Source organism: Schistocerca serialis, chromosome 5 (genome assembly GCF_023864345.2).
Source record: "Schistocerca serialis cubense isolate TAMUIC-IGC-003099 chromosome 5, iqSchSeri2.2, whole genome shotgun sequence".
Taxonomy (NCBI): Eukaryota; Metazoa; Arthropoda; class Insecta; order Orthoptera; family Acrididae; genus Schistocerca; species Schistocerca serialis.
The window spans coordinates 76,781,350-76,798,121 of NC_064642.1; the positions used below are offsets into that span (position 1 = coordinate 76,781,350).

Sequence of the window (16,772 nt, forward strand, 5' to 3'; positions counted from 1 at the left end):
TAGAGTTCACGCTGCTATTGAACTAGGCCGTCTGCAGTCGGTCGCGGCGTTTATGTGCTTTTCACATAGGGGCCGCTGCTGTCGCGTCGGCATCCTGGAGGGAGGTCCGGTCAGCGTGCGATTGGTTGACTTCTTCTCACAGCCTTCTCTGCCCTACAGTTTCCAACTGGCGTGCCGGCGCTTGAGTTTACCCCGTAACACATTTCGTAAGTGTGTCAGAAGAGTAAAAGGATAGTGGTGTTGGTATACGCCGTACCATTCGACATGAACCATAGCGTGGCTGTCCGACAATAAATATAGGAAGTTTATCACTTTTCTGTGCTACCACTTAAGATTTTATTTAATAAAATTGCAACCAATTAGCCACATGCAGTTAAAAATGGTTCAAATGGCTCTAAGCACTATGGGACTTGACATCTGAAGTCATCAGTCCCCTATACTTAGAACTACATAAACATAACTCACCTAAGGACATCACACACATCCATGCCCGAGGCAGGATTCCAACCTGCGACCGTAGCAGCAGCGCGGTTCCGGACTGAAGCGCCTAGAACCGCTCGGCCAACATCCCGTCGACAATAAGGTCACTAGAGACGGAGCACAAGGTCCGAATGCGGAAGGACGGGGTAGTAAACAGGCCGTGCCCTTTCAAAGGAACCTTCTAGGCAATTGCCGTGAGCGATTTAGGGAAATCACGGAGGAGCTCAATCTGGATCGACGAACAGGGATTTAAACTGCCATCGCCAGTCGGGTGGCCGAGCGGTTCTAGGCGCTACAGTGTGGAACCGCGCGACCGCTACGGTCGCAGGTTCGAATCCTGCCTCGGGCATGGTTGTGTGTGATGTCCTTCGGTTAGTTATGTTTAAGTAGTTCTAAGTTCTAGGGAATGACCTCAGAAGTTAAGTCCCTTAGTGCTCAGAGCCATTTGAACCATTTTTTAAACTGCCATCCTATCGAATCCAAGTCCGGTGTGCTGACCACAGCGCCACCTCACTCGGTGTTGCTCCACCATGTGCTCTGTAACGTGCTTGGACCCTCCCCAGCACGTTGTCCAGAAGCCGGTAGTGACGTGCTTTCTTCGGCCACAGTCCTCCTGAAGTCATCTGTAGTATGAAGAGTGTTCTTGCATGAAGCATTGCAAGTTACAACTGGTACCAAGCACGCTCAAAGGGGTTCAGATCAGCGTACATCTCAGGCCATTCCATTCTGTAGATTCGTGTCACTTGGAGAAAGGTGAGCCCAGTGTCTTCGTGTGTTACCGTCCTAGGTGACAGACCCATGGTCTACACGTTGAGTGATTGTTGAACAGTAGCTTGCTGGACCCTGTCACTTTTCTGCACAGTTCTCAACTTAATCTTGACAGCGACGAGAGGCGTCTGATCCAATACAAGGTAGCAGTTCCATCCAGAACCCGTGCCACTGCAGGTCTGAGACGTAAACTTACGATTGTTAGCCTCCACACACTTCTACGACGATCGTCAGGCATAAGACAAATGCCGCATTCGTCGCAGAAGAGAAAACAATGCGGCTGATCCAAAGTCCATTACAGGGTTTCCGTACCCAACTCCTTCGCACAAGATGGTGCTAGGAGAGGGGGCTTGGGGGGGGGTGGGGGGGAGATGGATGGTGTTCTACTATTAGTCCTAATCGACACCATCCATCCATCCATCCATCATCTCAACCTTTTCCCACGTCATGTGGGGTCGGTGTTGCTTTGCTGAATCCTTCTCTTCCATAAATGCCTATCCAGTGCTTCTTCTCTGAGCCATCTTTTCTCCCATAGGTCCCCTGCTGCCTTGGTCTTCCTCTTCTCCTTGATCCTACAGTTTCTAGGCCTTCAACTCTCCTCCCCCTCTTCTCTGCACATGTCCATACCATCTTAGCCCACTTCCTTGGATCTTCTTCCCTATGGATCCCACTTTCACTGTTCCCCCAATGTACTCATTCCTTAGTCTACTCTTTCGTGTCACCCCACTCATCCTCCTTAACCTAGAGGCTGAATTCACATTATGGAGATGGTTGTGTGCTGGCAGGGGCGACACAACCCACCCAGCCGCCTCCTGCTTCATTTGCCTCGGAGAACCTATGAATGATAATCTGTGGCTACGTGGTTGCGACAGCGGCTGACCACTAGGAAGCAGGTCTCCAGTGTTTTGCACCTCACGGTAGAGGCTTATAGTTCGGATGACGCCATTATGGTGTGCGCCAGTTTGGTGGATGAGTTCCTGTGTTGACAGTCTGAACGCGGTACACGAGCGGCACTTCACCGTTCACGATTAGACACACCGCACAATCTACCGAGCTCCGCTGAGAATGCACATTTACTCAACAGGTGGCTGTACATAGCGATTTATTGTGAACAAAGGATTTTTAGGAAAGAGCTTTTGCCGTAAAAAAAGAACAGATTATAAGAGTCAGGAAGATGGTGAACACGTTTTTGAGCAGTTTATATATGATAACAGATATTTGACGGCAATAAATTACAGAACCGAGAACTTTAAGATGGAAGACAAATTGAATAGTATCAAACAGGATGGTATATGACTGTCGTAGCTGGCCTCTGTGGCCGTGCGTTTCTAGGCGCTTCAGTCCGGAACCGCGCTGCTGCTACGGTCGTAGGTTCGAATCCTGCCTTGGACATGGATGTGTGTGATGTCCTTAGGTTAGTTAGGTTTAAGTAGTTCTAAGTCTAGGGGACTTATGACTCAGAAGTACCATAGTTCTTAGAGGAGCCATTTGAACCATTTTTGACTGTCGTAAGACGTCACTCTGTATTATTATTGATTTACATTTGATCATTACTTGTGTCATTTGGCTGGGTCACCGGACTAGAGATGGGGGATCCGCTCCTGAACTGATTCATAGAGTTGAATCTTTCAAAGGAGTGAACAATCAGTGATTCAGAAAAAAAGAACGGTAGCTCCAAACGTTTCCCACAGCAGAGAGAGAGAGAGAGAGAGAGAGAGAGAGAGACGGAGCATATCAGCGGGGCCTCTGCTGGTCAGAGCACACTGCACGCCACACAACACTACCAGCGCCGGCCTCTACCCTGCTTCTGCCTTGGCTGCCTGCATTGTGCAGTGCCCCATTGGATTTTGTGTTTCACACATGCTGTGCCGTCTCTGTGCTTCCTCTGCCGCGTACAGTGTCTGGCGCACCTTAACTTAGCATCGCACTCCGTCAGCGATCGTTTCAGTCGCACGTCCTGCCCTCTGGGCAGTTGATGCGAGCAACAGGACAGAGAGCCTCCTAGCGGAGAACATAAGAACTACTTGCAACAACCTGCTCGCAAGAGAACGGACGATTTGTCTCCGAGCGGGTGAGTGGTGGCCGTTCACCGCTCCCCCCACCATCGGAACTGGCCGCTCAACGCTCACCCCACCGTTCTCGACTCTAGCCAGAGCGTTGAGCAAAGCAACTCAGGTGTCACTCTGGTCTCTGCGGTCTTAGCTCACGCAGTAATACAGTTCGGGTCTAGAACCTGCTTGACTCAGCGCCTCTGCATCGGAGTTCGTCTCTACTGGATATTGTTCTTCGTAGTAATACCGCTATGTATATTACATTATTATGTTATGTATGCATCATTTATTTTTATTTCATTTTTATTTGTTTAAACTGATCAGATTAGGTTCCTGACGACTCCTCTTACTATAGGATTTTTATTATGGACACTCGAATTTACGCTTTAATTACGAGCGAATCGATTAACGCATCGCAAAATGTGATACACCAATATTTTCCTTGTGTTATTCTGCGTAAGGCTATATGCAGCACTTTAGTCTTACAGTCAAATTTATATTTTTTTTCTTCTTATTCTGGTACGGATTTTGCGATTTCAGGCGTCTTCGGAAGGAAACATTCACTTTAAAAATATATGGATTGCGATGTATTTGTACGAGGTTAATGAAATTTTAATACATTATAGCCAAATACATTGTTAATGTAAATCTCAAGTTACAACATTTTCCGATCACCCAAAAAACCACGATAGTGCAAAATAAATCAATAATCAAAAACTTTGTCATATCGTGGAAATTTCAATAAACAATACAAAATTCTTACTCATTATCTGTGTTACTGCAAAATAGGATCAAATAAGATCAAAATACAGGTATAGTACTGGAATAAACCAAGTTTAAAGGACAATGTGCCTTCCATTTATTTTCTATTGTGAATGAGTGGTGAGTCATGAAAAAGAGCTAGTTCATTTCAGGGAGTGAACAGTTCTGATCCGATCTCTGAAAAGAACAGTTTTGCCCATCTCTACACCGGACATTCGGAAGTAGCCAGTTTTGAAGTGCAGACATACTCAGTTTTCTAATAATAATTAAAAGCTTGCAATATGTGAACACTTTTGCACGACATACTTAATTTATTTCCCTTTAACTTCAAGTATCACATCCCTACTGTTCTGATCGCACTCGCACTACAATTACAGTCACTCATCTATCACGAGCTTGTGTGGGTTTCCCACTGCCGTTTCCTTACAACGCAATCGCCTTTTAATTATATAACAACTCCCCCGATAAGCAATTGATACTGTGCTTCAAAATTATTATTTTAACCATGATCGCTTTTCACACATACATACGCATCCTACCCGCTTGATTGCTCTGGCGAAACTGACTCACTCCTTCACGCCAAACGATTTCCAGGCGCCAACCTGTTCCTTCGAGAACTATGGGAAATCCCCGTCAGCAATGCCGCTGCACTGCAGCAAAGAAGTGTCACGGTAGATTCGATCCGCCAAGTACAGGATCAATGTTTGTATCCTTCCACTGTCATAAGTGCGGGGAAGATCAAATGGTAGACAAATCAAACCGTTTTATTATCAGAATTTCTCTCAATATCATTCAGATCTATACCCCAGTGTTATCATATTCTACCGAGGATGTATAATACCGCTACCAACAGATGCAGAAGCTAACCGATGACAAAAATTCCATCACAAAATCATGAAGGCGAACTTTAATGCTAAAGTGGGAGAGAAATTACAGAAAGACTCTACAACGAGAAACTTGAGAAGGTACCGGAAACGACTAAGGTCATATGTTAGACGAATAAGCTGGGAACTCCGACTCCCAGACGAAAATAAACAAAAAATTGATTTGTCAAAGTTCAAATCGAACTACATATTAAATTGACTACATTTAATATAAAAATGAAGAAAATGGCAAGATTGTGACGATCCTAACTACTTTCGAACTGCGAGTGATCATAGGCTCGATAGATGCAGAATAAAAATAGGTGAAAAGCTAAAAAGAAAAAGTTTGTTACTGCATAGCTTAGTAGATGATTTGATAATAACGTAGGCTCGAAACTAGTCTTGAAGTAATAAAGAAAATTAATATTGTAACTTGTACTGTTCTCTGAAATTCATTGCATAATTTGGAAAACAACATAATTACTGTCGTCATGCCTTCCAGAACCCTGGAAATTAGTAAAAACAAGAAAACAATAAATAGGCAGAAGTCAGAAACACAGATTACGAAAATTTGTTTCAGAATAATAATACGTAACACGTTAGATTAAGCAAAAACTTTAGCATCTGAGGAAATAAAGTTAGGTTACAGAGCTGTAGAGGTAACAGGCAGTAACTTAACGAAGATACTTGTGCAAACATCAATACAAACGGAAAACGAACCAGCACAAGGCATCTGTTAAAGAGAATATGATGGTATCGATAAATCAATACCAAGAAGACGATTGTTTTATGCTGAAATGATTGAAACCATAAGGAAACATCTTCGAGAGAGTGTAGGTAGATGTAATGAATGTTTTGTAAGAGAATCAATTGGAAACCATGTCAGTATGAACAAGAAGAAAAAGGTTTCGTTGGGTAGACCTCACATTCCTTAAATTAAAATCATATGACGCACCGTATTAATAACAATGAGAAACTGTGAAAGGTTTACAAAATTTGCATGTTTGTGTAGATCAAGTGATAAATTATAAACAGAAACAGTTAATAATGAGTATTTTACCAACTGCTCATACAAGCTGCTGTAATCAGACACATTTATTATGTTATACTTTCCACAAAGAGATTCTGAGGCAGATTGTAACGCGCGTTCTATTTTGGAGTAACCTGTGGCTTTGTATGGAATGTCATGTAAATACGACTGGGCAAGTAGTCTTTCAGCACTGAAAGACAGCTCCTCATATTAGCCAAAAGTCGTACATACGTACAATACATCCAAGGCATAGTAACTGACATAAATCGCCCAACTGATGGAGTTACAAGCCTCAAAAACACGTAGTAGGAAGTTTAATGTAATCAATGTGACTGCTTGCAGCAGTTTGTACATTCCGTTGATATTCATAACGGTCACGGTCAAGCCTAACCTAAAATATTTACATTTAATGGAAATATTTACGTTAGAGAATAAATGCTGCAGGAAATGTCAACTTATTCTAGGAATGAAGAAAGGAAAAGCTCCCGGAGATCATTTGTTTCAGTAGACATGGTAGAAGCTGGTGAAAAAGTTATACAGCAGGATGCCGATAAACTGTGTTCAGAATGTGTGTGGACGAAAGCAATTCTCAAAAATTGGAATAACGCTTCACAAAAACTAAGTAAGTACAGAGAAGACAAACTACAGACCTCTCAGCCTCTTACATATAATGGACGAGATTTTCTCTACAATTACCACCAACTGCACGAAAATAACGTTAGAGGTTATTCAGGTAAAGAAACAAGCTCACCTTCAAAGGCAGTATGGCACGAAGGATCATTTTCAAGCCGCAAACAAAACTGGAACGTAGCAACGAGTGTAAGTTGTCTCTTTGACAACGAGTAACACATTAAAAAAAATAATAAATTTGATGATACACGTCATGGAACAAGGCACTGATTCAACATATTATTATGCTGAAGCATAAAGTACGTTAATCCTGAAGCTTTCATTAGCCTTCATAAGGAAAACAGTAAATTCAGAATTGAGATAGGACTCAGGCAATGAGAATTCATATCACCAAAACTATCATCTACAGTTCTGGGGCTAGTTTTCAAGTACCAGAAAACAGAAATGTGTGTTAATTTGATATGTGTGATCCAACCTCTTTTTTTCCGTTGACGTCATGCTGTTTGCATCTAGTGCACATAATCTTCAGAAACGGAGGAGAAACTTAACAAATGAAGTTTGAAACTAGGTTGATAATGTATAACCAACATATCACAAATAATCTGTACAAGTTAACAACTAGATCACAGAACCTGCTGAGGTTTGTACCTGTCTTTATGGCAAGCTGAGGAAAATTCCTACATATACAACACAAGTGATAGGAATAATAGCAAGAACGACCAGGAACGTTTCTAATAAACAAAATTGTCTGGAGAGGAAAATTTATAATTAGTATGTATTGCAAGTTTTGATTTACGGCTGTGAGACATTGACTCTTAATGCGAGATCCAATCAATAACTGTCAGTATCCCAAAGAAGGGAGAGATGAGGGTTGGGAATTATTGAGAGAGGCAGGTAAACAAACAAATGGATTAGGGGAGTAGAGTGGAGTGGAGGACGTAATTTTGAATGTGGTGAAATTTAAGTGGAAATGTGCGGGACATGTAGCCAGACAAATTGAAGGTACATGGAGCAAGGAAGTTCTTTGCTGAATTCAAAGACGTTGAACAGAGACGCAAGACATGGGTTGGTGACATCAGAAAAATGCAGGACGTGCATAGTTGAACACGGTAATATCAAAAGGTCTAGAAGCGGGCTTGTATCTCATACGACTGAAGACGACGAGATTTACATCGTGAAGTATGGAGTGGTGTGTATCAGCAGTTGCATACTATCGCATCAGTTAATTCGACTGTCTCTGACGCACAAATCGATACTCTAACACTCATTTATTCTTCTTCTCTCAATTCCCTTTCCAAATTTCTCCTTGGTTTCCTTTACTGCTAGCTCTACGTGCATATTGTATAATATGAAAGGTAAACAGCAACCCTGTCTCACCCCTCTCATATTCTTCGAATCTTATAACTGCAGCAGAACTTCTAGACAGCCTTTTCACTATCTATATTTTATCCCTGATAACTCCTGAATGCCAGAGAGTGTATTCAAGTCGCCGGCCGAAGTGGCCGTGCGGTTAAAGGCGCTGCAGTCTGGAACCGCAAGACCGCTACGGTCGCAGGTTCGAATCCTGCCTCAGGCATGGATGTTTGTGATGTCCTTAGGTTAGTTAGGTTTAACTAGTTCTAAGTTCTAGGGGACTAATGACCTCAGCAGTTGAGTCCCATAGTGCTCAGAGCCATTTTTGTATTCAAGTCAACAGTATCAAAACCATTTCCTAAATCTCCATTTCTTTAGCCTGTCTTCTAAGATAAGTCATAGGTGACATTTACACGTCGTTCTGAGTACGATTTGTGTCAATATTTTGCAACCACGAATTGTTAAATTGATGGTTCAGTAATACTCACACCTGTCACTAACTCATGTTTTTCATTATGTGATTAAATGGAGACAGAAGTGTACAGAAGAAAACTGGATACCTGAGGTGAACTACTAATAACTGATATTGCTGATCTTGTAAAAGAACGTAGGGAACTTCTTATATTGCTAGTCCTAGTAGAACACTAAAGGTACAAAACTGTAGCATTTTGGGAACTGTTCATGAACTATAGCAAAAATGTTATTCACTGTTCTATATTTCTAACGCGATAAGTATGAAATTAACAATGATCATATCAACAATGAAATAAAGCCATCATACAAACGGGAACACACATTTACAAGCACTTATTTCGGGAACCATTCAAAATAGAGCTTATGTCTGCGGCGCATTCTTTGCTCTATGTGACCAGCACATTCTTTGCTCTATGTCACCAGTCGTATAGCTTTTCAGAAGGGTGACTTTTCCTCCTGGGACGTCCTATTAACCTTCGCTATGAATACAACACAAAAAGCGCGAGCGCACTTGTGCGTGCATGTGAATGTATGTGTGTGTGTGCGTGTCTGTGTGTTCATCGTTACAAATTGGAACGGGTGAATTTATGTAATACTTAATAAGCTACAAGTTTGTGAGTAAAATTTTTTCTTTGGAATAGAAGGAATTCCTCAGAATACTTTGAAATTTGACTTTGTTTTCCGTTAGTCACCTGCTGCACTGGGGCTGTTGCCAACGTTTTTAGCAGCAGCAATATTCACCTCTTTTCGTGATAGAGTTTATATTAACGAAAAGTAATTATTGTATTGTAATTATGACAGCCTGTTTTCCTTTGAACGCCGAAGTATTATTTACAATAAACACTGGTGGAGAAAATATGTGGTGTTAATACGTCGTTACGTTTTTTAGCTACAGTTGTCCATTTGACGATCGTGGATGAGAGCTACAAACACTTTCGTGCGATGAAAGCTTTTTCTGAAGATATGTCACGCAGCCGTACAATCTTTCCGGCATTATTGAATCGAATTACACAAAGTGTGTAGAACCGGTAAGTTTTTGGTCTCCAAAACTTGCAATAATATGAGGTGCAAAATAGATTAACTGGATTGTTTAAGAAATTCTAAAATGGGTTTTTAACCATTTTAAACGCAATCAATCCATAAAAACAAACATTTTAAAGATACTAGCTATTATTATTACCTGTCCCCCATTATTTAAATTTATCACTGGAATTATACCCTTTGTAGAATTGAACATGCCATATTTTTAGATAATTAAGAGAGAATGTACTTGTAAAACCAGTCAACACTTCAGTCAAAGGCATTATTTGCAGTTTTCGCTGTTTATTGGGACTAATGGAAATATGTGTGTCGTCTATAAAAAGAATTCTGCGCGATGTGCATTGAATGGGAGATCATTTACGTAAATGAGAAACGAGAGTGGTCCTAACGTTGTTAAACATTGAGGAACTCCATTAATGATTTTTTTTCCAAGTCAGAAAAACATCTGGTGTTTACAATTTGTTGATGACGTGCTGAGTCACTGTCAGGACACACACACACACGCACACACACACACACACACACACACACAGAGAGAGAGAGAGAGAGAGAGAGAGAGGAAGAGAGGGTGGAAAGGGAGGGAAGCTTGAAGAAGAAGCTAATGGCGGTGTCAGATGGGGAAAAGCTTCAATACCGCCGTAGATGCATGATAAGTACATAAATTCCACGTAATTTCTGTCACTCTGACAGTGCAAGTCAGCTGAAGTCCTGAAAGTGGGACTGTAGTTACATTACGTGCTACCCCTGGACACGTGCCACATTTTTGTCATGTAGCTTCCCCATTGACAGTTGTCCACACGCTATGACGACTTCGAGAGTTCGTTTTTTATGTAGATAAGAGACAGCAAGGAAACTGAATTCAGTCGAGGAAGCGGCGGTGTGGGCAGGCAGAGTCAGCCACGGAGTCACCTGATGGCTATCGATCTCCGGTGTCGCGCCTCTCCCCTGAATACCTGCCTGCTACAAACATCCCCCACTCCCTGAACACATACACGCAGCGGTCGTTCTGGCATCTACTCCTCGGTAATTTTTCTAGCTTCTCTGGCCCGGAATGCTGTTCTAAACACGAACTGCAGAGGGAAAGCGTCGCTATCTCCAATACAAAATTCAAGGAATTGTCGACATAACTTCTTGAGCTATGCATTCATACCTCCTATTGTGAAAGGTCATTTCCTACAGAATGGTTTCCTTTAACTAACGTTCAGAAACCGACTGTAACCAGTCGTACGAAGGAGGAAGGGGTTAAATTACTGTTCCATAGCTGTGCATTCTGTATCCCTCAAGGGTTACTTCAACAGAAATATTCTTCGTTATTAGCACGACAGCGTTGTCTATTTGCTCACCATGGGTGGGCTGAAGTAGACGTCTGTTGCAATTAACACTGAACATTTCCAGTTATTTCAGACAGTTAAATGGAGGAAAACAGGCACCTATGAAAATCGCTATCAGTCGTAATTTATTTCTGATGATACACTGCGATATTTCGGTTCCTGTGACCCTATCATAATCTGAAAGGAATTCAGCTATTTCTCTGTCTTACATTCGTGCCCCATAGCGTGTGCTGTTTTAACTAGGTCTATGTCTTTTGTTACTTTCGCGTAACAATGTCATGGAATGAAAGCCTGAAGAAGAATGCAATTTTATTTGGGGGGGGGGGGGGGGGGGGTTGCAAGTGGTTTTCACATTCACATGCCTTCAGGCTGCAAACACGCTTCGTCCACAGTTAATGCAATCGTCCAATAATACGGAAAGCAGTTACAGCCCATCTGCGATATCTATGATTTACGTCATTCCTCTGTCGCTGCAGACGAATTTCTGTACTCTGAGCCCTTTTGCGTGACAACCAGTTACATTGCTGTCAACGGAACGTGGTTCGCCACAGGTGACATAACATCTGGGCCTCCTTGTTATTTCTACCTTTGCAGCACAACGGAGGTTAGTGAATTTGATCGTTTCTGACATATCGTTTCTATACTTCGAAGTTAGGTTTTCTTTGGTCAATGTGCTACAGTTGAACTTCGGATTTTCACACTGAATTCTCTTACGAAAAAAAAATAATAATAAAAATGATCACCTTTCCTAACGTATTAACAATCGTCTGCACCAGTACATTCAGAACGACAGACATCAGATGGAATGACAAGGGAAAAAAGCAGAGTATCGAAATGTCGGGAATTTAACAGTTGCATTCTGGAATGCGAACAAGAACACTAGTGTAGATAATTGTATCGAATTGCCAGCTGCTGACCTTGCAATGACGTCGAGAACTCTATGGAAAGAGAACACTTCTAGAACTCGGCAAGGTTAAGAGAGAAAGCCTGGCATGTTAGCAAAGAGCAAAACTCGAACTCCGTTTCCTGTACAGGTGGATCGTTGTGGTTAAACCGGTCCCTCAACCGCAACAGTGCAAAGCATGATTCCTTTCGCTGCACACTAGTAACAAACCTCCGTGTGGTTTCTTTCGTTTGCCACGCGTTGTGCTGAACGTTTTGAGAGATATATCACTGGAGTCACAGAGAACTTCCGCACACTACGTATGTACAGACACGATGTTGCGACGGTAATGCGCTGGCTTAGATGTACGCTTATTTATTGAAAGTGACAGCAACAGAGGCAGAAGAAATGCAGCGGCAGTGCATCGGCAAGGTGGTAAGGGCAAAAACGCAAGGTGGGGGGAGGCGATCAGTGGGAGCTAAGATGTGGGTCGCGAAGGTGGTTGTGGAGGGGGGGGGGGGGGGGAGGCAGGAGCAGTCGACGTCAGCGTGAGGCGGACACGGCTGGGCACGGCAGCGGCGGTCAGCGTCCCTACTCACGTGTAGCTCTGCGCCGGGGCTTTGATGTGCTGCGGCAGCCGCTCGAAGGCGTGGCGGAACTCCTCAAACTCTGTGTCGGCCATCTTCGGCTGCGGTGGCGCGCAGCCCTGGCTGCCGTTCCACTGGCCCGCCTGCGCCCACCGTAACCGCCCGCCGCCTTTCGCGTATTGATTCGGCGCCACCGTCGGCGCTGCTGCTGCCGCCACTGCCGACGACGCCTCCGCGGCGCCGCAGTCGACTGCGCGGTCGACTCTCGAAGTTGCGCGCCCGAGCCCGAACCTTATCGATTCTCTGTCGCTGTGCTGCGCTTACGGGCATTTCCCTGTCTCACCTTTATCTTCCGACAATGCAGGCGATGCGCGAGTGCGACGGTTCTCTTCGCTGCAACTGCACCGCGCTGTTTACACAAGCGCAACGGACTGTAATTGCGCCTAGTAAGACATGTGCTGCGCCATGGCAGCTTATGGCCAGTATTTCTCCGCTACAGCGATCGCAATACATTAATTACACTACTGGCCATTAAAATTGCGCGCGCGCGCACACACACACACACACACACACACACACACACACACCAAAGTTAATTAATCTTAGTTCCTGACATGAGTTTGATGTCCCAATAACCCATAATCAAATGTTTTCAGAGCGCGAGAGTAGTGACTAGGTCAGCTGGCAATGACCTCTGTATCGAGGTAGGTCACGACAGCACGTATAGTGTATGGTCTTGCGATATCTTGTAGGAAGAACATCAAGGACACCTCGAGGGTAGGGCACGGCCACTGGCCTTAACAAGGCGGAAATGTATTGGTTGATGGTCAAATTATAGTACTGTGGTATACGGGTAACGTCTTTAACTAGTAATCTAATCTATCATGATTCTGGGCACGAATCAAATAATTGCTTAAATTTTGAATAAAAATCTTCAGCAGTGGGGAGAGGGGGGAGCGGTGAAGGCTCACGGTATAAAGGTTCGCCATCGGTCTCGTCAAAGGGGCCGGAGGAACAAACAAGAATTCCAGAGCAACCTCTTACCGTTGGGGTGGGAAACTGCCCCTAAAAGGAGAAAGAGTCAGCAATAACCAACAGCTTGATGATGGAGAAGGCAACAGAAATCACTGCATTAAAGACACAGAATGCGTATCCACAGAACATATAGCCTGTGACTGTAATTGAAAAAGTGACATGATATTCTTTCCACTGCCAGAAGTTTCAGATTAATTTCGCTTCCCACGTCCCCCATTCTCATCTCCACAAGGAAAGTGCAAACAGGGAGAGATGACCAAGAGAAAAAGGCTGAATAGTAAACAATGAGGCCAACGGCCTTGCCGCAGTGGTGACACCAGTTCCCGTCAGATCACCGAAGTTATGCGCTGTAGAGCTGGGCTATCACTTGGATGGGTGATCATCCGGTCTGTCGAGAGCTGTTGGCAAGCAGGGCGCACCCAGTCCTTGTGAGCCAAACTGAGGAGCTACTTGTTTGAGAAGTAGCGGCTCCGGTCTCGGAAACTGACATACGGTCGGGGGTACGGTATGCTGACCACATGCCCCTCCATATCTGCATCCAGTGACACCTGTGGTCAGACGATGACACGGCTACCGGCCGGTACCGTTGGGCCTTCATGGCCTGTTCGGGAGGAGTTTAGTTTTTAGTTTTTAGTAAACAATGAGAGGGTAACATACTAGGAGTCGGAGCGTGCAATGTCAGAAGTTTTAACGTGGTAGGAAAGGTACACTACTGGCCATTAAAATTGCTACACCACGAAGATGACGTACTACAGACGCGAAATTTAACCGACAGGAAGAAGATGCTGTGATATGCAAATGATTAGCTTTTCAGAGCATTCACACAAGGTTAACGCCGGTGGCGACACCTACAACGTGCTGACATGGGGAAAGTTTCCAACCGATTTCTCATACACAAACAGCAGTAGACAGGCGTTGCCTGGTGAAACGGTGTTGTCATGCGTCGTGTAAGGGGGAGAAATGCGTACCATCACGTTTCCGACTTTGATAAGGGCCGGATTGTAGCCTATCGGTATTGCGGTTTATCGTATCGCGACATTGCTGCTCGCGTTGGTCGAGATCCAATGACTGTTAGCAGAATATGGAATCTGTGGGTTCAGGAGGGTAATACGGAACGCCGTGCTCGATCCCAACGGCCTCGTATCACTAGCAGTTGAGATGACAGGGATCTTATTCGCATGGCTGTAACGGATCGTGCAGCCACGTCTCGATCCCTGAGTCAACAGATGGGGACGTTTGCAAGACAACAACCATCTGCACGAACAGTTCGACGACGTTTGCAGCAGCATGGACTATCAGCTCGGAGACCATGGCTGCGGTTACCCTCGACGCTGCATCACAGGAGCGCCTGCGATGGTGTACTCAACGACAAATTTGGGTGCACGAATGGCAAAACGTCATATTTTCGAATGAATCCAGGTTCTGTTTACAGCATCCGTGTTTGTCGACATCACAGTGAACGCACATTGGAAGCATGTATTCGTCATCGCTATACTGGCGTTATCACCCGGCGTAATGGTATGGCGTGCCATTGGTTACACGTCTCGGTCACCTCTTGTTCGCATTGACGGCACTTTGAACAGTGGACGTCACATTTCAGATGTGTTACGACACGTGGCTCTACCCTTCATTCGATCCCTGCGAAACCCTACATTTCATCAGGACAATGCACGACCGCATGTTGCAGGTCTTGTACGGGCCTTTCTGGATACAGAAAATGTTCGACTGCTGCCCTGGCTAGCATATTCTCCAGATCTCTCAACAATTGAAAATGTCTGGTCAATGGTGGCCGAGCAACTGGCTCGTCACAATACGCCGGTCACTACTCTTGATGAACTGTGGTATCGTGTTGAAGCTGCATGGGCAGCTGTAACTGTACACGCCATCCAAGCTCTGTTTGACTCAGTGCCCCCGCGTATCAAGGCCGTTATTACGGCCAGAGGTGGTTGTTGTGGGTACTGATTTCTCAGGATCTATGCACCCAAATTGCGTGAAAATGTAATCACATGTCAGTTCTTGTAAAATATATTTGTCCAATAAATACCCGTTAATCATCGCCACCGACACCGACGCTTTCATAATTTTGTCACCAGGTTCAGTTTCAAGTTCTACAAGGTCCTCAAGACCACCTTCATTTTGTTCTTGCCCCTTAGAAGTAGGTTATGAGTACCACAGAACATCACAGTTGAAATTACTGATTAACTAAACAAAGACTGTTTGGCTTTGGTTCACAAAATTTATTATGGTTACTGTGCAGTTTCCGGGTCGCACGTCCATTTTCAAGTACATTACTGACTCCAAAGATGATAAAGCAAAGATAAATATGACTAGGCAAAGATAAACAACTTCTTACTGTATCGATCCTTGGCATATGTAAAATTACTTCAATGACAATTTTTTGACAAATTACATATGGAATTATACCATTGAGCAATTACACTAACATGACTAAACATACCTAAGAATAAAGTTATGCATCAGCCTAGACCTTTTTACCTACTCATAGACTGAGGCTCGAAGTTTTACTTCTGTCTAGGAGTTGTGATACCATCTAAAAGGGGTGAATAATTTAATCGGGTTTGCTCATTTAGTAGTAGGTGTGGAAATATACTCACCGGTTTTTTTTTTTTTTTTTAATTTCTAGAATTACTATCTGGCTGAATTTTGCCCCCTGTCCCTCTGTGTGTAAGACTTCTACATCCATTATGTATTGTGGTTTTGTTAAGCTAATGTTCCGCAAAGGCTAAATCAGGCTTCTTCAACCTCCAGCTTCTATGATGTATTTTAAACCTCGTACACATTGACCTCTCAGTACGTCCGTCGTAGCAATATTGACATTCCCAGCATATTACCTTGTAAATCCCCGTTTTTGTGATGGCTGGTTGTTTGTCTTTTGAATTGAACGCGCATCTACCTATTGTCTGAGGGATATATACAAGGACGGAGAATCCCTTTACCTTCAAAATGTTACTTATCATGTTTGACGTTCCCTTTCTAAAGGGTAACCTACACCATTTCTTTTCCAGTTTGTTTGTGCTTTTCACTGGGGACAATAGGGACCTGGCTTGGTTCTTCACCTTTTTACTTAGAATTCTGTCAATTACGTTGCAGTTAGATTCAATATTTGTGGCTATTGTTTCTATTGTATTAATTTTCTGGTCAGAGTCTTCTCGGTACATTGGTATATATGTTGGAATGCTGCATGTTTATAGGCTGTAGGATGTTGGGGGGAAGCTGGGACGAATGTGTCAGTGAAGATGTCTTTTCGATAAATTTTAAATTGATGTTTGCTGTCTTCTGTCTTTAAGCTAATGTCCAGGAAATTTATGCTCGGTCCCCCTAAGTCCACGCTGATCTTTATATAGTGTACCACTCGTTCATATTTTCCCAAATTTGTGGAGTTGTCTATTGGAAACTTTCCACATGCAAAGAATATGATGAATATATCTATTGCAATAAAAAACATGTTTGCCAATGGTCCCCT

At 43.6% G+C, this 16,772-nt stretch overlaps 1 protein-coding gene across 1 annotated transcript in view; it reads right to left on the minus strand.

Annotated features, from left to right (window-relative positions):
- LOC126481749 (JNK-interacting protein 1) overlaps window positions 1–12,417 on the minus strand; it is a 358,511-nt gene extending 346,094 nt beyond the window's left edge. The window contains exon 1 of the mRNA XM_050105704.1: window positions 12,266–12,417. Within this exon, the coding sequence (XP_049961661.1) occupies window positions 12,266–12,348 (83 nt within the window). The 5' untranslated portion in view covers window positions 12,349–12,417. The remainder of the gene's footprint in view (window positions 1–12,265) is intronic.
- Window positions 12,418–16,772: the final 4,355 nt, after the last annotated feature.